Here is a 22,923-nt window from a genome sequence, read left to right as displayed (position 1 = left end):
ATACAATTATGTCTGTATGTCTTTATGTTACCCACTTCAGATTTCACTGCTGACTCTCTCACCCACCCCACCCCAAAATATTTGCAGAGCCACTACTAGTCTTCTGGTCTATGGAGAAGCTCACCAACTATATTACATTTAAGTTGCATACAACATTTCATTCACACACACACAAAAACAAACACTATTGTATTATCATGTGTATTGATGTTATTTATTTGAACATTGATATTTTGGTTAAATATGCATACTCAGTTTATTTGATTACATGTTATATTTTCATGTGCTTGATCTCTTTATTTTTTGATTGCCTAGGATGTTTTCATCATTGTCAGGGAGTAATAACTGTGATTCAATCTCAAGCTTCTGCATAGGAAATAAAAACCAAAGTGCCATAATATCAGTTTCAAAAAGAAGTGTCATTGTTGATTTTGATTAAGCATTTGCTGGTTAAATTTGTATGTTTTTGCTGTTGTCATTATTTAAATTTGCTATCCACCCTTCTCCATGAAATCAAAAGCATAGCTGTTTAGATAGCTTTTTTGGAGGGTATTCTGTGAAGGTCTTTAGAATCACGTCTCTACCTTCCCATCAGAAATCATTTCCTTCCCTATCAGCTTCCTTATTGCTGACTTCACATCTTTGTTTCTCAGAGTGTAGATTAATGGATTCAGCATAGGGGTGATGAGATTGATATTGTAAAGAACCTGGGTCAGCTTGTCTACCGTGATAGCAGTTAAAGGCTCAGTGTAGATAAAGATGCAGGGTCCAAAGAACAATGTCACCACCATTAGGTGGGAGGCACAGACATTGAGGGCTTTGCGTCGTCCCTCAGGAGAGCGGATCCTCACCAGGATGGTTGCATAGGAGATCACCAAAAGGACAAAGCAGCTGGCTGAAATGAGGCCACTGTTGGAGACTATGAGAAGCTCAGTGATGTAGGTGTCAGTGCAGGCCAGCTTGATGACTGGTGGCACATCACAGAAGAAGTTGTCCAATTGGTTGGGCCCGCAGTAGGGAAGGTCTATAGTGAGGAGTAATTGAACCATGGAGTGGATGAAGCCTCCAGTCCAAGAGGCTGCCACTAGCCAGCTGCAGAGCTGCCTGTTCATGATATTGGGATAGTGCAGAGGCTTGCAAATGGCCACATACCTGTCATAGGCCATGACAGTGAGGAGGAACATCTCAGCAGCGGCCAAGAGATGGAGGGAAAAGAGCTGGGCCATGCAGGCATCAAAGGAGATGCTCTTCTTCTCAGACAAAAAGTCCACCAACATCTTAGGGGTTGTGACATGGGAGTAGCAAAGGTCTAGAAATGAGAGGTTCCCAAGCAGAAAGTACATGGGTGTTCTCAGTCGAGGGTCAGAGGTCACTGTCAGCAGGATCAGGCTGTTTCCTACTAGGGTGGTTGCATAGACCAGGAGGAAGAACACAAAGAGGGTGGCTTGGGACTGCCATGATGGAGAAAGGGCCACAAAGAGGAATTCATTGACTCTGGTGTAGTTTCCTTTCAGGTGATCCATTTTGCCTGCAAAAGTGGAAAGAGACATAGTTTTATTTATTTATGGATAAGAATATTGATAAGTGACCAATTCATTAAAGCAAATCATGGGGGTGCAAAATAAAATCAAGAAAACTTTATAAAATTGGATGTTTTTTTGGGGGGGGGGGAATGGCAAGCTATAACCAACCAACCAACCAACTAAATATATGCTGTATCCAATGCTATTCCTACTTAGAGTAGATCCATTCAAATGAATGGCCCATCAATTTCATTGGCTCTACGCTGAATATGACTAGCATTGAACTCTACCCTAAATCACAAAATATGGTTCAGATTACCCAGACTGAATCAAATCAATTATCTAAAAGTGCTTGGTGAAACTAAAAATATTAACAACAGATGGCCAAGTAACCACTACCATAAAAACTTTCAGTTGGTACAGAAGATAAATCAATATGAGATAACTGTGGGGCAGTCAGGAAGGCTTGGCCAAGTGATTATACTGATCAGACCTGTACACTAGGGGAAATTTGGTCCTTTGAGTAACCTGGATCCAGGTTCTTTAAGCAGTTTATTCACTAACAATAAGACTGTTACCTCCAAGGGGATTTTTAAAGTGTGCAGTTGGACCTAGAATGTGGATGGCATATCTGCAACTTAAATCAGGGTAGAATGTGCTCACTGTTCATACTTAAAACAAACTGTCCAAAACACCTTCTTATTTTTGGCCTCTTCTTCACCATCTTCAGGTTGGTAACATTTTACCCCATCCTTATAAATGCTGCTAAAGTGATCCTTCCCCACTGCTTTTGATGACTTTAGTTACCGACTAAGGCAGATTCCTAAATGAGTGGTGCATGCTCTGGTTATCTCTCCCAGTACGTTTCCGAGCACAGTTCACAGTTCAAAGTGTTGGTACTGACCTTTAAAGCCCTAAACGGCCTCGGTCCTGTATACCTGAAGGAGCGTCTCCACCCCCATCATTCAGCCGGGACACTGAGATCCAGCACCGAGAGCCCTCATTGCAAGAAGTGAGGTTACAGGGAACCAGACAGAGGGCCTTCTTGGTAGTGGCACCCGCCCTGTGGAACACCCTCCCAGCAGATGTCAAGCATTAAGCAATTGTTTTACTTTTAGAAGACAACTGAAGGCGGCCCTTTTAAGGGAAGTTTTTAGTGTTCGATGCTGTACTGTTTTTAACATGCGGTTGGAAGCCGCCCAGAATGGCTGGGGAAACCCAGCCAGATGGGCGGGGTATAAATAATACATTATTATTATTATTATTATTATTATTATTATTATTATTATTATTATTATTATTATATAGCAGATAAGAATGACTAGTGTCCATGGAAGAACTATCACTGATAGAATATAAGCAAGGATTGAACTATGCTTTGCATTTCTTCAGAGCTGCTCTCCTCTTCCTCCTCCTCCTCCTCCTCCTCCTCCTCCTCCTCCTCCTCCTCCTCCTCCTCCTCCTCCTCCTCCTCCTCCTCCTCTGTTATATTCTAGCCTAGTAATGTACTGACAGACATTGCACAGCATTCAGCACCAGGGTAGTATGTTAATAAGGAGTTGCTCTGGCCAAATGCTGGGATGCAGCATTCTGCATTAGCTGCAGTTTCAAGGGTAGCCTTACATGGAGTGCATTGCAATAATGCATTCTAGAAGTTGCCAAGGCTTGCACGACTGTGGCCAAGCTGTTCCTTTCCTGGCAAAGCCATAACAGATACATTACAGGGCCCCATTAGTCCTGCCACCCCTGACTTCTGCTTGGTTTCATTGACCCATGAAAGGGCCTTCTTGGTGGTTTTTAAGCATAATTGCCAAATGATACTCATTACCCCTACTGTTCAAAAAGTCCAAAATCAGGCCCAAAGTTCAAATTCATGTAAATGTTTGAATTTCCAGATACAATTGATCAATATCAATTTATTACCCAACTCTTCTGCCATACACACTACACATATAGGTGACTGGAGACATTTACTGGACACTTTTGGACACTGACAGCAATTGCCTGGGATTGCCAACTTTCACAGGTTGAATGTCAATAGCAACAACATTTTAGGTATACAGTGTAATATCTCTCTGTCCATTCAACCTTTTTATATATCTGGTCTCCAGAATGTCAAGGTGTATACAGAATATACAAGGTGTAAAGGTAAAGGGACCCCTGACCATTAGGTCCAGTTGTGACCAGCTCTGGGGTTGCAGCGTTCATCTTGCATTATTGGCCGAGGGAGCCAGCGTACAGCTTCCAGGTCATGTGGCCAGCATGACAAAGCCGCTTCTGGCGAACCAGAGCAGCACACAGAAACGCCGTTTACCTTCCCGCTGTAGCGGTACCTATTTGTCTACTTGCACTTTGTTGTGCTTTTGAACTGCTAGGTTGGCAGGAGCTGGGACCGAACAACGGGAGCTCACCCTGTCGTGCTTTTGGCAAAACCAACATGCAAAAACCAACAAACAAATTTGTTTCTTAGACCAGTCTCTGAACTGATTCTACTGTTGTCATCGAGGGAGTCAAATATTGGTATCCGTTGATACCAAGCGGGGAGTGTCGTGCCTTTGGCACGGGCAAAGTTCATAAATGTATTTAGTTTGTATAGGCTGTTATTGTACTGGGTAGCGCGGCTCCACCTACTGGCCAAAAAGAATATTGCAAGAACGGCAGTTGCTGACAGTTGGGGACAGTTGGTGGCTGAGGTTAGAGAGGAGGAGTTCAGTGGGTGTGAGGGTACCAGAGGGAGTGCTGTTACATGTTCTCCACCTGCAAGATTGTATCGTCGTTTTACCATTTAATACTTGTCTTCACACTTATTATTTGTCTTATTCGATTTGTTTTACCTCGTTCTTGACTGTTAATAAAGTATAGGATTAAAAGTTTTTTTAAAAAACCAGTCTCTTTTTTCCGTCGAAGACAAGAAGGTTTAGCTGTATGTCGAACTACCTAGGTCACCAGGCACGGTAGTGAGGACAGCACACACCCCATCGTGGGGATTCAAACCGCCAACCTTCTGATTGGCAGGCCCTAGGCTCTGTGGTTTAACCCACAGCACCACCTGCGTACAAGGTGTAGGAATGGGTAAATCTGTCAATTTCATTTTAGCAATTTTCCATTTTTGTAGCATCCAGTTCACTACATTTCTATATCAGTTTGAGATGTAGCCTCATGAAAATTCATCAGCATTTTAAATCACATTTCCCATAACATACACATTTTTCTATGCAATTTTGCCTAATATATTCATTTTTGAAAGCCATTTTACCCTAATACGACCCATTTCTGTTTGTTATTTTCACTAACATTTGTATTTGTAAGCGGACTATACCCTTGTGTATGCATTTTTGCATGCACTACTCAGTGCTAGAATGAGGATGGTGTGGGGGATTCGCCCACACAGGGCACCAAGCTGAGGGGATGCAAAATGATAATATACATTTGAAGGTGCCAAATGTGGCCTCATAGAAGCCTCTTATTGTGAAAGATTACCAAGGTCTGCCCCTGCACAATTGGCTAGAGAACTACAAAGTTAAGTTTTACCAAATTCCAATAAGCCTCTAGTAACTTCCAATAGAAACTAGATCCAGGCAAGCACTATACCCCTGGAACTACTTAGCGCTTTAAACGGGATGAGTGTAACAAGTTCTGTTTTCTTTATTTACATATTCATAAACAGCACTTTCATATGCAATATTGTAAGGTGGTATATAGTCTAATTAATACCATAAAACCAATAAAGGCATCAATAAAAGCTAAGATACAACACTGCTTATCATGACAAAATAAAAAAATTCCTTCAATAGCACCTTAAAGACCAACTAAGTTTTTATTTTGGTATGAGCTTTCGTGTGCATGCACACTTGTCATGAGTTCACTAGCGCAGCAAAGAACTGTTCTAAGCACCCTTATGGATAGGCTAACACAATTAGTAACCTTCTTCACTAGATTTTCCCAGCATATTCAAGTCCTTAAATGAATCAGAAAGCTCTTCTAATGATCACCTACGATGGCAGTGGGTATCATTTAGCACTCTCCTAATGAAGCAGTTTTTAAGGTATCTTCAGTAACTCTGGCAAACATGACTTACACCATAGTCCCAGAAAAGTGTGTGCTGGAATGCAACCTTTATGTCATAAAAATTATACCTGGAGTTGGCTTGCCTTTTGAGGACCCAGGTAGTTCTGCATCAGGAGATTTTAAAATTCTATCCATTGGGGGGGGGGGTAAGAGAGAGCTAATGGAACCAATAAAACTGCCACAGAATTCCTTATTAGTCCTGACTAATGTCAAATGTCTCCTTTAAAAAGGTGATTGGGAGATTGCTATCAATAGCTGGGTTTTTGTGTGGTCCAAGGAATATCTAAGAGTAAGATCTCTTTCTGGGCCCTTTCAGGGTGTCATAATTTTCAGGTAGGATTCAGTTACTTTACGACAAAATTCAGATTGTACATTTACAGTTGTTTGGGAAATCTTGCACTCTAGACATGCTTCCCCCCCCCCAAAAAATATTTAACTTATTTTCTGATAAGAAAAATGCAGAGGAAAGTATGAGGCAACACTTCCTTGATGCAATCTTGCCTAACCAAATTACAAATGAATCGAGCTGACTGCTCAATAAACAGGTCTTCTGCAAGTGCCCAGAATCTCTGCTCCCCTAGGGTGGGGAGAATTGCGCAATTGAGATGCCTACCTAGGAGGAGAAACTGCAGTTGGAGGGGGAAAACATACACAGAGAGAAGGCAAGAGATGAATTTGGGACTCTGGGAGTTAACAGGGTTTGGGGGGTACTGGATTGCTACCTGCGAACCTGATGTTGGGGGGGGGGGGAGGGTGGTCCTTGACAGTCTATTAGGAGCAAAAAAAAAATCTTCTTTCAGTAGCACCTTAAAGACCAACTAAGTTTTTATTTTGGTATAAGCTTTCGTGTGCATGCACACTTCTTCAGTGTGCATAATACCTGAAGAAGTGTGCATGCACACAAAAGCTCATACCACAATAAATACTTAGTTGGTCTTTAAGGTGCTACTGAAGGAAATGTTTTTTATTTTGTTTCGACTCAGACCAACACGGCTACCTACCTGTAACTAGTCTATTAGGAGGTTTAAGCTATTCCAGCACCTATACTCAGCTTGTATTTTTCCAAATAAACACACATATTACAAAATGCCCATAAGCTTCCAGAGATCTCCCAACAGGAACCAGACCCAGGCAACCTGGTTCAAGAGGCGGGGTAGACTTTTGAAATACACATACTTGCAGAAAGAGAAATAAATCCAATCCCAGAAAGAACAAAATAGGAAAATCACAGACCCTTCTTTCTAATTGTCTTCTGCTCCGTATGAGGACTTTGGTTCAACTGTGTCTGCCTCAACAATCTTGGGGACTGGATGTGGTGTGTGAGATGAAGCAGCCAGAGGGTTGCTCTCTGCCCACCCCCAGCATTATCATTACTATCACCACAACCACCATTATCCTCTATTTGTTGCTTTTTTCATGAAATGTGACCCAGAGCAACTTCAAAATGAAGCCGGTATGTGCCACCTGAAGTGATTGCCTCACTTTGCCCTGCTTCTCTATTTGACAGGAATCACAAGACAATTGAGAGAATTATGGAATATTCACAAGGTGCGGAATCTCCCCCTAAAATCTCTCAGCCTCAAAGCATCTATCATCACAAATCCTATAACAGAGAATTAGAATGGGGCTGCCAATCGGATGCTGCCTTGGGGTTATTCAACCCTAGCTCCAATCAGTCCCAGGCAACATGCTCAAGGATGATGGTAGCTGTGGTCCAGAAACATCTGGAGAACACCGCATTAGTTAGCTGTGAATTACAAGACAGGTTCTAACCCTTTTTTTGCAAGCTAGTCTGTGTCTGGAGGAGGGAAATTGGTTAGCAAATTTATGTTAGGTCTACCCCATCAGCCCTGTGTGTCTCACTTACACTCTCTTCCTTACTCACTCTGAGGTTGCACAGGGAACATCTCTCCACAGCTAATCAAATCTTGGAGTGTGAAGTGAGAAGTGGCCTTGCGGTGTCGCTCAATGACTTTGGAAGCTGGCAAATGGGAACCACTGAAAGTCTTATTTAATTATCTCTTTGAGTCTTGGCACATATGTGTAGGCATTAAGGGGCTGGTGACTGTGGTTGCAAAGGGAGTTTCTTTCCAAAGTTACTGTTCTGAGCTATCCCCAGTGAGAGAAGGGCAGTAAACTTTGAGAACTTGCAATGGAAATCCCTTCTCAACCCAGTTTACCTTTAATCTTCACTTAGCAAGTCAATTAGAATGGATTTGTACATTGCAACCACCTTCCTGCTTAATAAATCTGAAAGCAATCCACAGTGTTGCAACACCAGTGTCACGGTGCTTTACAGTATTGAATAGACCAAGACCCCGCCTACATTCCTGTTTTTCCTTAGGTGGTGAAATGAGACCGGCTGCCTGTACTCTTCCCATAGCAGAAGTTCTGGTCTAAACCAGTGTTTCCCAACCTTGTGCCTCCAGCTGTTTTCGGACTACAATTCCCATCATTCCTGACCACTAGTCTTGCTAGATAGGGATGATGGGAATTGTAGTCTCAAAACATCTGGAGGCACAAGGTTGGGAAACACTGGTCTAAACCAATTGTAGTAGAGCCCTTTATTTACCAGAACCAATATGGTATAAATAGGTGACAGGAGTGCCTGGCGTGCCATGGTCCATGGGGTCACGAAGAGTCGGACACGACTAAACGACTAAACAACAGGTGAAGGGGAACTTGTGACCATTCAGCTCTCACCCAGATAAATGAAGTAAAGGCACTTATAACAAAACAGGAACTTTATACGTTTATATAAGAGGTTGTGGCTTAACAGTGATGTTTAATAAGACATTCCAGTGGACAGAGAAATGCTTCCTAGGACTGGCTCTTGTTTTACTCCACCCACAGAACACTTCCAGCCCCTCCAAATCTTAACCCTCTCTTTAGGTAAAGAGAAAATTGTCTGGCCACAAACTATTCCTAACACCAACACTAACACAATCTGTTTCCTCTATCCTATCTGAGTCTGCTTGGTTAGCCAGAGCCCACATTGACCACAGGGCAGGGACACATGGTAGACATGGAATGCAATCAGCTTTTTATTAACAGAAAATAACAGCACAGTAGAGTCCTCTGGTTTGTCTTAATCCAGCTGAGTTGTTGCTGAAATTGATCATCAGCTCTGATCTTCCCCCTCTAGCCTCTCTCTCTTGATTCATCCCAAGCAGACAAAGGCTGTGTCGAGGGAGTGGGCTCCTCCTCTAGGCCTGTTTGACCTGTTGTTCAGCAATGTGCAGGACTCTCCTCAAGCAGGGTGTCAGAGGGGGAGGAGAGGCAGCAGGACTGGGACTGTTCTGCTGTTGGGCAGCAAGGGCAACCTCTGACTCCTCTTTGTCTGAGTCTGTGCTCACACTGTGACTCTCAGTCTCTAACTCTATCCTGGAAGGCGCTCCTTCTGACCATTCTTGATCACTCAAACTCCCTGCTTCTAGCACCTCTCAGCCCGTCCCTTCTGCAGACTGCTCTTCAGTGTCCCACCACCGTGATCCAGGATCTAAGTCATCATCTGAGTCCTTCCTGAGGGACTCTTGGGCAGGCAGCTTCCAATACTGTTCCTCATCCAGCCAGTCCTTGACATTCCATTCCCCCACCCCTCTTGATTAGTTGATCTACTTGTCAGCTCCCACTGGCTGTTGGGTCACAAAGAGGCAGACCCAAGGGTTCTCCATCACAACATTCATATAAATAAAATTGGTATATTTTTATGTACATATCACTGCACCATTATATTAGCAGGGTCATTTTTTCTTGAATACTTAGCTTATTGTTATTTTTGCATATTTTAAACCTCTTTGTTTATCTGAGTATATGCGGCATTTGTACATCACAGTCAGGAATTAACAATTGGGATTCAGTCGGAAGCTTGAAGGTAATCTACCTAAGAAATGCAAAGCATACTGCCATAATATCTATTTTTAAAATGAAAATTCCTTACTGTCTAAGGACTTGCTTATTAAGTTTGTAATTTGCTGTTGTTATCATCATTCAGATTTCTTAACCACCATAAGATCAAAAGAATAGTTTTGGTCCTAAAATCATACATCCATAGTTTGAATGCCCATCACATGTTGTTTTTTTTAAAAAAAACACATTAGTTTAGATTATTGTTTTTGAGACACTGCCATTACATATTTTGCCCAGCTTTGCTGTTGTGAAGGTCTTTATAAGCAATAATCCAGAGAATTACATGTCTACCTTCCCATCAGAAATTGTTTCCTTGATTGCCAGCATTCCTGTATTTTTTTATTCTTTTGCTTTTAACATGTTTTTATTTTGTAAAATGATTTTACTGTATGGTTCATGTTTTAAATTATCATAAACCACTATGATAGGTTTCTATGATACAACGGTAAATAAATATATTTATAATAATTTAAAATAAATCTTAATCATCGTTTTGTCATATCTGTCTTTGTTTACATATATACATGTTGAGCAAATATGAAGGGACAGTTTAAATATGCATGCCTATGGATGGGACTTACTTATGAGTAGACATGGATGGACTTGCACTGTCAGTCTAGATCAAATTTGGTGTGTTCAATGAGACTTGGACTAGGGAAAGAGTAGACTGAGTTGCATCCTTTATGTACTAGGATTTGCTTCAACATTTGAGAGCATAGGTAGTTCTGCATCAAGAAATTTTAATATTTATCTATATTGTACACTGGGGGTTGTTGTGTTGACTGGACATGAGATGGTTGGTAGAACCAGGAAAAGCTGTTAGATAAAGCCTTATCAGCCCTGGGAAAAAGTCAAATGTCTCATTTGACTGGGGGTGGGGGGGCGGCTGGTTGCTACGGTATCAATAGCTGCCCCTTTGAATGGCCAAGAAGTAAAATCTCTCTCTGGGTGTTTCTAGAGCAGGCATCCCCAAACTTTGGCCCTCTAGATGTTTTGGCCTACAACTCCCATGATCCCTAGCTAACAGGACCAGTGGTCAGGGATGATGGGAATTGTAGTCCAAAATATCTGGAGGGCCGAAGTTTGGGGATGTCTGTTCTAGAGTATCAGCATCTTCAGGTAGGGTTCAATCACATGCCAGGAAATTCAGGTTGTGCATTTACAGGTGATTGGGAAGCCTTGTGCTACAAACATGCCTCCAGAAATATTGCACTTTTGTGCTATGGGGGCAGACAAAAGTATGAATTAACACTGCCTTGATGCAATGTTGCCTAACCTCCCCTCGAATAAATCATGTGTGCTCACACTCTCTACTCTCCAACACAGCTAAGAATGGTGAAAACAATCTGTCTGAGAAAAGAAACTGCAGTTGGTGAAATAAAGAGGGGGCGGGTAGACAGAGAGACAGAGAAATGACTTTGGGGCTCTGGGAGTTAACAGTGATTGAGGTGCTGGACAGCTCCCTAGGAACCTGACAGAGGTGCATTGGACCTGGACAGTCTGGAGGAATATTTAAGCTACAACTTCACCTGCACCCAACCTATATGTTTCTGAATAAACACATATATTGGAAAAATGTCAGCAAGCCTCTAGAGGTTTCCTTACAAATTGAAGCAGACGCAGGCAATCTAGTTTAACAGGCTGTGTAGGTTTTTCAAATACATAAGCATGCAAAAAAGAATGAAAGAATCCCAAGAAGAATGAAACAGGACAAGCAGAGATTCCTTTTTCAGCTCCCTATAAATACTTTTCATTCCACTTTGGTTTACTTTTGCCTGCCTCAACCATCTTGGAGAATGTCTGTGGTGTGTCAGAGGAAAACTGGGGAGCTGCTGCCTCATAGTAGTAATATTATCACCACCATCACAAGTATCTTTAATTAGTTGCTTTTTTCTCAAAACCCAACCCAAAGCAAGTTTTAAAATGGTACCAACATGGGCCACTGAGGGTGATTGCCTCACTTTGCCCAATGGTAGTGCCAGCCCAGCCCTGCTTTTGTGCTTGATAAGGACTGCTAGACAACTGAAAGAATTATGAAACAATCACAAGATGCAGAATCTCCCCCCCCCCTAAAATCTCTCAACCCAAAAGCAGCTATAGTCTCAAATCCTATAACAGAGAATTGGTGGCTATCAGTAGGATGCTGCCCGAGGGTTATTCAATGCCAGCTCCAATCAACCCCATGCAACATGGTCAAGGGTGATGGGAATTGTAGTTCAGAAACATCTGGAAGACACCACATTGGCTATCTGTGAATTACAAGACAGATTGTAACCTTTTTTGCAACATAGTTTGTGTTTGAAGGGGGGAAATTGCTTAGCGAATTTAGATCAAGTCTACCCCATCAGCCTGGCCCCTGTCCATCTCATTTGCTCTCTCCTTACTCACTCGGAGGTTGCATGGGGAACATCTCTCCACAGCCACTAAGATCTTGCACCAGGGAGTGGGAAGTGGCATTCCAGTGTCACTCAATGCCTTTGAAAGTCAGCAAGTGAGAATAATGAAAAGACTTCCTGATTTATCTTGGTAAGGCAAACTGATGTGGTGAGTATGGGGGACCTGAATGATTGCGGCTGCAAAGGGAGTTTCTTGCCAAAGTTACTGCTCTGATGTCTCCAGTGAGGGAAAGGCAGAAAACCTTGAGAATTTGTAAAGGTAATTCCTCCCCAGGAATTACTTTTAATTGGCATGTATTATGTGCCATAGGATGGATTTGTACTTTGCAAACACTTCCTTGATTTAAAAATTTGAAAGGAATTGATATTGTTGCACCATAATTGTCCACAGCATAAAAGAAAAAAATAACTATGCTTCCAAGGATCTTACAGTTTAAAAGAAGGAAGGGTAGAGAGAGATAAACAGGGAAAGAGCATGTAAATGATTCGGTAGCATCTGCTTGGATTTGGCTACAGGATAGGTGGCAGAGGGCGTAGGGATCTAAGAGGTTCACAGTGACTGCTAATTTCCCCTTCCATGTGTTATAGCAGTTCAGAATAGGCAATCTGGATCAGGACAATAGTGTGGGGAGAAAAGGTTAAAGACCCTACATGTCATGTCCCCAAAATAATTGGAGTAGGGTGGTTGTTCAGAAATAATTACTTTGGTAGTGTCAATGAAATATGTTTCTGGACTCAAGAGTGTTCCCAGTTCTGCAACTTAACATATCACATTATCAGGTTTATTAAATGTCATATATCAAAAATTGATATTTTGGTTTAATACACACACTAAGTTTATTTAATTACAGGTTATATTCACATGCATTTAACCTCTTTTTTATTTGATTGTCAATCACATTCAGGTTGTAATAATTGAGATTTGACCAGAAGCTAGCAGGGTTTTTGCATAGGAAATGAAAACCATAGTGCCATAATATTGGTTTTAAAAATGAAGCCTCCTTACTGATAAAGGACTTGCTGATTAAGCCTATAGGTTCTTATTGTTCTTGTTGTTATTTAGATTTCTTACTAACTCTTCAGCATTAAAAAGAATATGATGGGTACTTAATTCATATATCAAATGTGCAAAAGCATTTTTTTTTTTAAAAAAAAGATCAGTCCAGTTTTTATCAGAAATGGTTGCTTTCAACACTCTCCAATTACATGCTACATGCAACTTTGCTGCTGTGAAGGTCTCTATAAGCAATAACCCAGGGAATCACGTGTCTACCCACCAGAAGTTGTTTCCTTAATTCTCAGCTTCCTTATGGCTAACTTCACATCTTTGTTTCTCAGAGTGTAGATCAATGGATTCAGCATGGGGGTGATGATATTGATATTGTACAGGACAGGGGTCAGCTTGTCTACTGAGATAGTGGATAAGGGCCCACCGTAGATGAAGATGCAAGGACCAAAGAACAATGTCACCACCATTAGGTGAGAAGCACAGACATTGAGGGCTTTGCGCCGTCCCTCAGGGGAGCGGATCCTCACCAGGATGGTGGCATAGGAAGCCACCAAGATGACAAAGCAGCTGGTTGAGATGAGGCCACTGTTGGAGACTATGAGGAGTTCAATGATGTAGGTGTCAGTGCAGGCCAGCTTGATAACCGGTGGGACATCACAGAAGAAGTTGTCCAGTTGGTGGGGCCCACAGTAGGGAAGTCCTATAGTGAGGACTAACTGGACTGTGGAGTGGATGAAGCCCCCAGTCCAAGAGGCTGCCACCAGCCAGCTACAAAGCTGCCTGTTCATGATATTGGGATAGTGCAGAGGCTTGCAAATAGCCACATACCGGTCATAGGCCATGATGGTGAGAAGGAACATCTCGGTAGCACCCACAAAATGGAGGAAAAAGAGCTGGGCCATGCAGGCATCAAAGGAGATGCTCTTCTTCTTGGACAAGAGGTCCACTAGAATTTTAGGGGTTGTGACTGTGGAGTAGCAAAGGTCCACAAAGGAGAGGTTCCCCAGCAGGAAGTACATGGGTGTCCACAATCGAAGGTCAGAAGACACTGTCAGCATGATAAGACTATTTCCCACTATGGTAGCTGCGTAAACCAGAAGGAAGACCACAAAGAGGATGGCTTGGGACTCCCATGTGGGGGATAGGGCCATCAAGAGGAATTCATTTATTTTTGTGTGGTTTTCTTTTAGGTGCCCCATTTAACCTGTAAAAAGGGGGGGGAACATATTTTTTTATTCATTCATTGAAAAATATTTTCTAAGTGGCCAGCTCATTGAAGATATCATCTCAGTATGCTATAAAATTGCTAAAACATCATAAAATAGGTTCCTTGAGAGAGAGGACAGGGAACAAGTTAGTAAACAAAAGGTAAACCCAATGTTTTTCCCTTTCAAAGTAAACCAATTGAAATGAATGAACATGACTAGCTTTCATTTGCTTCTAAGTAAAGGGAGTAGTTTTGATTCACTTCTCTATGCATGAAACATTTATTCCAGAACTGATCTTCTGCATAGCTTTCTCTGGAAGATGTTTGAATAGAATATATCGTGTTAAAAAGCCAGGGCTTTTTTCTGGGGTACTCAAGGTTATGCAGTACTGACACCTTTCTTTCTAGAAGAAAAGCACTGTTTAAAACCACCACTTCCCTCCCATCCCTTTATCCCTGCTTTAATCAAACCTCTGTTGTTGTTGTTGTTGTTGTTGTTGTTGTTGTTGTTGTTGTTGTTGCTGCTGCTGCAAACTGTCATTTTCTTCTGTGTCCCTTCATTCCACGTTGCTCAGACCATTTCCATCAATTAAAATTGCTATTTTCTTTTCTGTGTCTCTCCACCACTGCTTTATGCAAACTTCTGCTGTTATAGATTCAAAGAATCATAGAACAGTATAGCTGGAAGGGACTCCGAGAATCCAATGAAGAAGAGTGAAAATTGATGTTTTAAACTTTTCCCTCTTCCATTTCTCAGTTGCCTCGTGTGAGAAAGAAAAAGGATACAAGGCCCTCTAATATTCCATTGTATCTATGATTATCTCTCCTGGTACCATTTGTTGTCTTTAACCTGAGGTTCTAGATTCAATGTGGTAATTTAGAAAGGGTATTTTAAACATCCATACATGCACAACATCCATCAACTGAACTTGAGATTCTCTATCTCAATAAGCAAAGTGACAGCTTGCTCTTAAGATTCTCATATTAAAGATGAGCAACATATATCAGTATGGGTTGTATACACAAAGGGGGCTGCAGAATAGAAGAAGGTATGGAAAAGATGGTGATCACACAGAAGGGAGAACTGAGAAGAGAAAGGAGATGGGTGGGAAGATAAAAAAAAGAGTGAAGCTGCAAATGGAGGTGGAAAGGGGGTTGCCAATACCCCCCCAAAAAACCCCCGAATGAGTAGAAGGAAGGGGAATGAGGTTGAATATGAAAGCACTGGCATAGAAAGGTCTACAGTATGGGAGTTGGGCAGAATGTGAAAACAGTGCTTAGATGTTGAAGTCTTTGGGAGGGGGAAGATACAAGAGGTACATGCAGTGGTTTGTGTGCAAGGGAGGTGGTAGAAAATGTGAGGCAGGCATGAGGTGAAGGTGAAAACAGAGGAGCAAAGCATTGTGTGCTTACAGGTATCAGTAGACAATTGACAGAATTGTGGAATGATCACAATGCACAGAATCTCTGCCTGACCTCTCTGAACTCAAAATCATTTATCACTCCCATATCCCACAATAGAGAATTAGAATAGATATAGCCAGTGGGATGTTGTCACGATGTTAATCAAGTCCAACCAACCCAGCCAGTGATGATGGAAGTTTTAATAATAATAATAATAATAATAATAATAATAATAATAAATAGTAATAATAATAATTTATTTATACCCCACCCATCTGGCTGGGTTTTCCCAGCCACTCTGGGCAGATTCCAGCAAAATATTAAAATACAATAATTCATCAAATATTAAAATCTTCACTAAAGAGGGCTGCCTTTAATCCAGCAGCATGTGAAAGGCATAACATTGATCAGGTGTGAATTAAAATATAGAATCTAAACTTTCTTTGCAACTCAGCTCGTGTCTGAAGGGGGGTATTTATTTATTTATTTTTTAGCAAATTTGAATCTGATGTACCCCATCAGCCCCATCCATCTCACTTGCCCCTTACTCACTCACTCTGAGGTCACTTGAAGATTACACAGAGAACTTCTTTCCACAGCTGATCCAATCTTAGACTGAGAAGCAGCATTCTGGTTTTGCTTGATGACTTCGAACTCTCCATGCCAGATGGAAAATGGGGATGATGAAGAGGCTGCTCAATTTATCCCTTTAGATCGTGGCAAGGCAAACTGGTGCTCTGAGCATTAAAGAGCTGGATGATCACTGTTACAAAGGGAGTTTGTTTCCAAAGTTACCGCTCTGGCATCCGGCTCTGGTGTCCCCAGTGAGGCAAAGGAAGCAAACTTTGAGAACTTGCAAAGCACAGCAAATTCATCCATGCTCCGTTTAGATTTGATCTGAACTCAATAAACCCAATAGAGTGCACTGGAATAGCCCATAGCTATCAACTTTTCCCTTTTCTCATGAGGAAGCCTATTCAGCATAAGGGAATTTCCCCTTAAAAAAAGGGAGAACTTGACAGCTATTGAATAGCCTCCTTGTTTTACAAATGTTGAAGCAATTGTTTTGTTTCATCAGCAGTGTACACAGTATTTCACGTCATAAAAGAGGACAGGCCTCTGCCTCCAAGGAGCTTACAGACTAAAACTTGATTCAAGAAAAACAAGGAAGGAAGGATAGAGAAGGAAAGACAGGGGGAAACAGAGAACAAATCTTTAATTTGGTTCAGCTACAGGATAAAACCCTAGTGGGCTTAGGACCCCCTGACTGGCCAAGATTAACCCACAAACCAGAGCTTCCCCACCCCTGAGTTGGAGGAAATTTGTTTTCTGCTGCTCAGGAGGGCAGGATCCAAACTAAAGAATTCCAATTAAAAGGTGTAGAGGGAGGGCTTGTTTGATGGTATGAGCTGTGCAACAGTGGAGCAGCCTTCCTTAGAAGGCACTGGACTCTTTCTTCATTAGAAATTTTGAAATATAGGTTGATGTGTGCCTATCCCTTCCAGGGAAACTCATTTATTTATTTTATTATACTTTGATCCTTTGATTATTATACTTTGATTGATTATTATACTTTTATACAGGATCAAAGTATAATAAGGTCGAAGGACCTTAGGAAAGCTTATGTGGTTCTCCCCCCCCCCCCGCCCTGCCCAATGTTATCCTCTGTGAAGAGGTTTATGCTTAGTGATAACGACTGGTCCCATTTTACAGCTTATTGCAAATCAGTGTGATTTTAAAGTGGTGGGAGCTTCCAGGCCTCATGAAGATTTTTTTTTTTTTAGAGAGAGAGTGATGCATAGAAGGAATAAAATGAATACCATGGGATAACTAGATGCTCATGATTACACATATAAAAACATTTATTTGCTTACAGAACACAGTGCACTTTAAGCTTCTAAGTGGGGAGGAAGGAAACTTAGTGGGATTGCATTTGTTGAGCTGGTAATTCCACCTTCTGAATTAAACAGTGGTGAGGGTTTAAGAGGCAAACAGCTGACAGAGGAGACTGCTCTGGCACTTTGTTATGCCATGAACAACTTGATGCAGATCACTGTCAGGTAGAAAAATGGGTGTTATTGCACTTTTATGGACTGGATCCAGAGGTGCTTCTACTTCCACAATATATATGTTAATGGTAATGTATATTGAGCAACATGGGTGGCACTGTGGTCTAAACCACTGAGGGTCTTGGGCTTGCTGATCAGAAGGTCGGCAGTTCGAATCCCCGCGATGGGGTGAGCTCCCGCTGCTCTGTCCCAGCGCCTGCCAACCTAGCAGTTTGAAAGCACGCCAGTGCAAGTAGATAAATAGGTACTGCTGTGGTGGGAAGGTAAATGGTGTTTCTCTGCACTCTGGTTTCTGTCACAGTGTTCCGTTGCACCAGAAGTGGTTTAGTCATGCTGGCCACATGACCCAGAAAGCTGTATGTGAACAAATGCTGAACAAATGCTGGCTCCCTCAGCCGGAAAGCAAGATGAGCGCTGCAACCCCGTAGCAGCCTTTGACTGGACTTAACCATCCAAGGGTCCTTTACCTTTTACCTTATATTGAGCAATATACTGTGCACAACTACCAGTTAAACCACAGAGCCTAGGGCTTGCTGATCAGAAGGTCGGCGGTTCGAATCCCCGTGACGGGGTGAGCTCCCGTTGCTCGGTCCCAGCTCCTGCCAACCTAGCAGTTTGAAAGCACGTCAAAGTGCAAGTTGATAAATAGGTACCGCTCCAGCAGGAAGGTAAACGGCATTTCCATGTGCTGCTCTGGTTTGCCAGAAGCGGCTTTGTCATGCTGGCCACATGACCTGGAAGCTGTACACCGGCTCCCTCGGCCAATAATGCGAGATGAGCGCGCAACCCCAGAGTCGGTCATGACTGGACCTAATGGTCAGGGGTCCCTTTACCTTACCAGTCATTGTACAACACATGGAAGATAAGCACATAATCTGTTCATGAATGGGAAATTGTGTGTACTCCTCTCCAATAAATATTGTGTGCATCCTCTTCAATACATATTGGGGGATACATATCTCAGCTACATTTTATACATTCTCCAGACATTAGGCATAGTCTTTTATATATGTGTATAAATACAATGCTTTGTTATTCATTTTCCATATATATACAACATGTAGTCATCTTTATTTTGATCAATCCAATAATAATATCGCAAAAGATACATACTATTTCAACTATGTGCTTTCTATGACTTCCCACCCTCTCCATGTTTCCTTTATATTAAAATTCCTTCCAGTATCACCTTAGAGACCAACTAAGTATGCCATTGGTATGAGTTTCGTGTGCATGCATGCTTCTTCAGATACGAAAGCTCATACCAATGACAAACTTATAGTTGGTCTCTAAGGTTGGTCGACTACAGCAGACCAACACGGCTACCTACCTGTAACTACTCCTTTATATTAAACATCTTGCTTTACTTAACTATTGTTAGTTTATAAAAATTCTCTTTTCCATTTTGATATCATTTTCCATCATATGCATTATTTACAGAAATCATTCAAAGGCAATTACCGTGTTTAAGTTACAGCTATTTTTCAAATAGTTTTTGAAATTACCCCATTCTGGAATGAACTCCTGTCTGGGTTTATCTCTGATTCTTTCCAAAAGGGAGGCTAATTCTGCACATTCTGTCAATTTGAGTAACCATTCGACTCTGGTAGGAAGTTTGTCATTTTTCCAATATGTCGCAATAAGCACTCTTGTGGCCGCGGTTGCATATAAGTTTTTTTCTTATACTCTTGGGGATTGCAGTGCCTGGTTTTCTTGGGAAATTTACCTTTAACATTATTTTTAATTGCATGCGTAGACCTTTTAACCACCCCCCGAAATAAATTCAGACAAGAATCAAGTTTTTGGTTTGGTTTTTGGCAGAATTTAGGCCACAAATTTATTGATTACAATCAAGTGAGTGGTTGCATAGGCTCTGGTTCGACTAGCTCCCTGCACCCTCGCAGGTAGCACTGACCCTGGGCACCAACCATAAGTCAGCCTCGGGTGAACACCTGGGACAATGCCAAGCAGGACCCTGCTAGACCTCCACCCAGATGTTCCCTGGACTCAGGCTCTGTGCACAACCCCTCACAGGGAAGACCAACCATGAGTCTGTTGATTCCTTTAGCAGAATACCCAACACATAGGGATGGCTAGGCATCCTGCCACCCCTATCACTTGAACCAGAGCCTATCCGCAACCTTACAAGTTGTGATGATTTGCTACGCGGCAGGTGAAACCCAAATGGCACCAGCCAATCAGGCAAGTGGGGAAAATTCCTGCCATGCCCCTGTCCCAACGATAGACAACTCACAACGGCATACCAAGGTCAAGCGCAAGCCCAACACGTGCCCTCTTGTTAGGGAGGACCCAATTTCTGAGTGTATGTCGCTCCATAACTTTTTGACCTTCCTCCAGGTCCACCATATGTGAAACAAGATGCCTCCTGTTTCTCCGCATCTCCAACAGAGGTCTGGTCTGGTATATTTTTGTACATCTTGGAGAGTTTCTGTGGCGTCAAGTACCAACGGTATAACGTTTTTTGCAGGTTTTCCCTTTTGGAGTAACAGGCAGTAAACCTTCAATTCACCTTCCATAGGTTCTCCCATTGGGACATCTCTATAGTATGGCCTAGATATTGGGCCCATTTAATTATAGACAACTCAACCTCCTCCTCCTCCTCCTTGACTAGGAAGTCAAGGAGGAGTCGGTAAGCCTTTTAGTTTTGGAATTAATGACATATGTTTAAAATCTTACATTAGGCATACTCTCTAGTAGACTTTGTGGGATGTGCATGTGTCAGACCATTTTGTACATTCTCCAGGCATAATGTGTAATGTCTGTGGTATCTTAATTTCATTATGCAAACTCTCCAGCAGGCTTAGGGTAATGTACACATCTCAACAGTTTTTTATTATTTCACAGCAGGGTTTTGTATTCTGGAATTGAAAAGATTTCTTAATTTTACACTGCTGAAGGACGTTCGCACCATTTAAAAAACAAGCTTACTCCATTAAACTAAGCTCAGTAGAACAATAGAAAGAGCTTATTAATAGTTCACTTAACCAACATGTACACCTTTAATATTATTTACTTATAGGTACTTTATTCCATGTACTTGTTAAAAGGCAATTGATAATTTGTTAGAATTTTTAAGGACTGCTTCTAAAATTTTATTTCACAGGAGTCTCTGAAAGAAATGTATTCTATTATAGAGCACACTAGAATTTATTTGGATTTTTTTTATGCCAAGAAATGCAATTTTCAGTTAGAATTTTCCTATAATTTGAGCATAAACTGATGAAGTCAAGAAACAAATATTCAAGGGGTAATTGAATATAATGTTTTATTTAGATGTGTTTCAATTTAATCATATTTATGTGAGTAAGAGTGTGTAGAGGCAGAAAGGGGTTTGGGAGATCAATCATAAGCAAAAGAAGCCAATGGAAAATTGTGGAGAAATGGTGTTTCCTAGTGATGCTTTCTTATTAAAGCTGACCATATCGTCTCACCCTTGGTCAAGCAAGGAAGACCCCAGGATGACTACCATTCTATGGATCTCATGTTTTCTTGCACAGGAGGTATCTGTTGACCACCTTCTTCATAGCTGCGGTGATCTCCTTGTTCCTGAGGGTATAAATAATGGGGTTTAGGAGCGGAAAGATTATTGTGTGGAAGACAGAGACCACCTTGTCAGGAGCATATTCATCAAAGGGCCGGGCATAGATGTAGATGGCAGGGGTAAACATGAAAATAACTATGGTGATGTGTGAATAGCAAGTGGAGAGAGCCTTGCTGGCTGACTCACCACTGTTCTTCTTCAGCATGGTGAGCAAGAAGATGTAGGAAACCAAGAGGGCCACAAAGCAGACCACAGAGATGAGGCCGCTGCTGAATATCATGACCATCTCCTCAGCAAAGGAGTTGGCACAGGTGATCCTCAGAACCTGGGTGATGTCACAGAAGTAATTGTCCAATTCATTAGGTCCACAGAATGGAAGGCGGAGGATCAGCACAACTTGGATGAGAGAGTGGACGAAGCCCCCAGCCCAAGAGGCTATCACCAGTAGGATGCACAAGCGCCGGCCCATCATAGTGGAGTAGTGCAAAGGACGGCAGATGGCAACGTAGCGGTCATAGGCCATGACTGTGAGCAGGAACATCTCAGAGGCACCCACAAAGTGGAGGAAGAAGAGCTGAGCAATGCAGCCCCAGAAAGAAATGATCTTGCGCTCAGCAAAGAAATCAACTAGCATCTTGGGGGCAGTGATGGAGGAATACCAGATGTCCAGGAATGCCAAGTTGGCCAATAGGAAATACATGGGTGAGCTGAGATGAGGGTCACTCCGGATGGTGATGATGATCAGCACATTGCTTGGCAGGACAATCATGTAGAAAGTGAGGAACAGGGCAAAGAGGAAAAGCTGGACCCCCCGTTCATGCGACAGTCCTGTCAGGATGAACTCAGTCACTTGGGTGCTGTTCCTCAGACCCTCCAAGTGGGTAGACTTCAGCAACCTAAGTTTGGCCACTCCTGTGGTGTCCTCCATACCTCGAGTGAAGTTTAAGCGATCTGCACCTAGATACGAAAGGGGGACCAGGAGAAAAGAAAGAGCAGTGAGAAAAGAGGAGGAGATCATAAAGGAACATCTCCACCCCCATCGTTCTGCCCGGACACTGAGGTCCAGCGTCGAGGGCCTTCTGGCAGTTCCCTCAGTGTGATAAGTGAAGTTACAGGGAACCAGGCAGAGGGCCTTCTTGGAAGTGGTGCCCACCCTGTGTAATGCCCTCCCATTAGATGTCAAACAAACAACAAAATTTTAATTTATACCCCACCCTCCCCGACCAGGGCTGGGCTCAGGGCACCTAACACTGAATATAAATTACAATAAAACATAACACAGCTTCCTCTGTTCCTTAATTCACCAAGGACCTGATTAGGTGCCAACCACACCAAATAAACCTCATTCTCACCTTTTTATGATGTTTCACCCTAGAGCTCCACTTTACATTTTCAAACAAATCAGCAATATAAGGGAAAGTAAGAGAAAGCTGGTGGCGTCACAGGTAAAAGGTAAAGGGACCCCTGACCATTAGGTCCAGTCATGGGCAACTCTGGGGTTGTGGCACTCATCTCACTTTACTGGCCAGGGGAGCAGGCGTACAGCTTCTGGGTCATGTGGCCAGCATGATTAAGCCACTTCTGGTGAAACCAGAGCAGCACACGGAAACACTGTTTACCTTCCCGCCGGAGCGGTACCTATTTATCTACTTGCACTTTATTGGTTGCTCACTCTCCACCTTAGAACAAATCTATACCACCAGGTGTCATAGAAAAGCACTAGACATATCAAGAGATCAAAAGCACCCTGGTCACCGTTTCTTCAAGCTCCTGCCA

General features: G+C 42.3%; 3 protein-coding genes across 3 annotated transcripts; all 3 read right to left on the bottom strand.

The window, feature by feature from the left end:
• Positions 1–201: 201 nt before the first annotated feature.
• Positions 202–1,523, bottom strand: LOC118095628 (olfactory receptor 4Q2-like). The gene has a single exon (XM_035136875.2). It carries the CDS (start codon positions 1,521–1,523, stop codon positions 573–575), a length of 951 nt encoding a protein of 316 aa, XP_034992766.1. The 3' UTR covers positions 202–572.
• An 8,256-nt stretch (positions 1,524–9,779) lies between these two features.
• On the bottom strand, positions 9,780–14,104 carry LOC118095629 (olfactory receptor 4Q2-like). Its single transcript, XM_035136876.3, has 2 exons — positions 13,194–14,104; positions 9,780–9,819 (listed from the first exon to the last, which is right to left on the bottom strand). The coding sequence occupies exons 1-2, from the start codon at positions 14,102–14,104 to the stop codon at positions 9,780–9,782; spliced, it is 951 nt and encodes a 316-aa protein (XP_034992767.3).
• A 6,981-nt stretch (positions 14,105–21,085) lies between these two features.
• LOC118095630 (olfactory receptor 4M1-like) lies at positions 21,086–22,075 on the bottom strand. Its single transcript, XM_035136877.2, has one exon. It carries the CDS (start codon positions 22,073–22,075, stop codon positions 21,086–21,088), a length of 990 nt encoding a protein of 329 aa, XP_034992768.2.
• Positions 22,076–22,923: the final 848 nt, after the last annotated feature.

This window comes from Zootoca vivipara, chromosome 12 (genome assembly GCF_965207765.1).
Source record: "Zootoca vivipara chromosome 12, rZooViv2.hap1.1, whole genome shotgun sequence".
NCBI classification, from domain to species: domain Eukaryota; kingdom Metazoa; phylum Chordata; class Lepidosauria; order Squamata; family Lacertidae; genus Zootoca; species Zootoca vivipara.
This window is presented reverse-complemented; position numbering and strand designations above follow the sequence as displayed.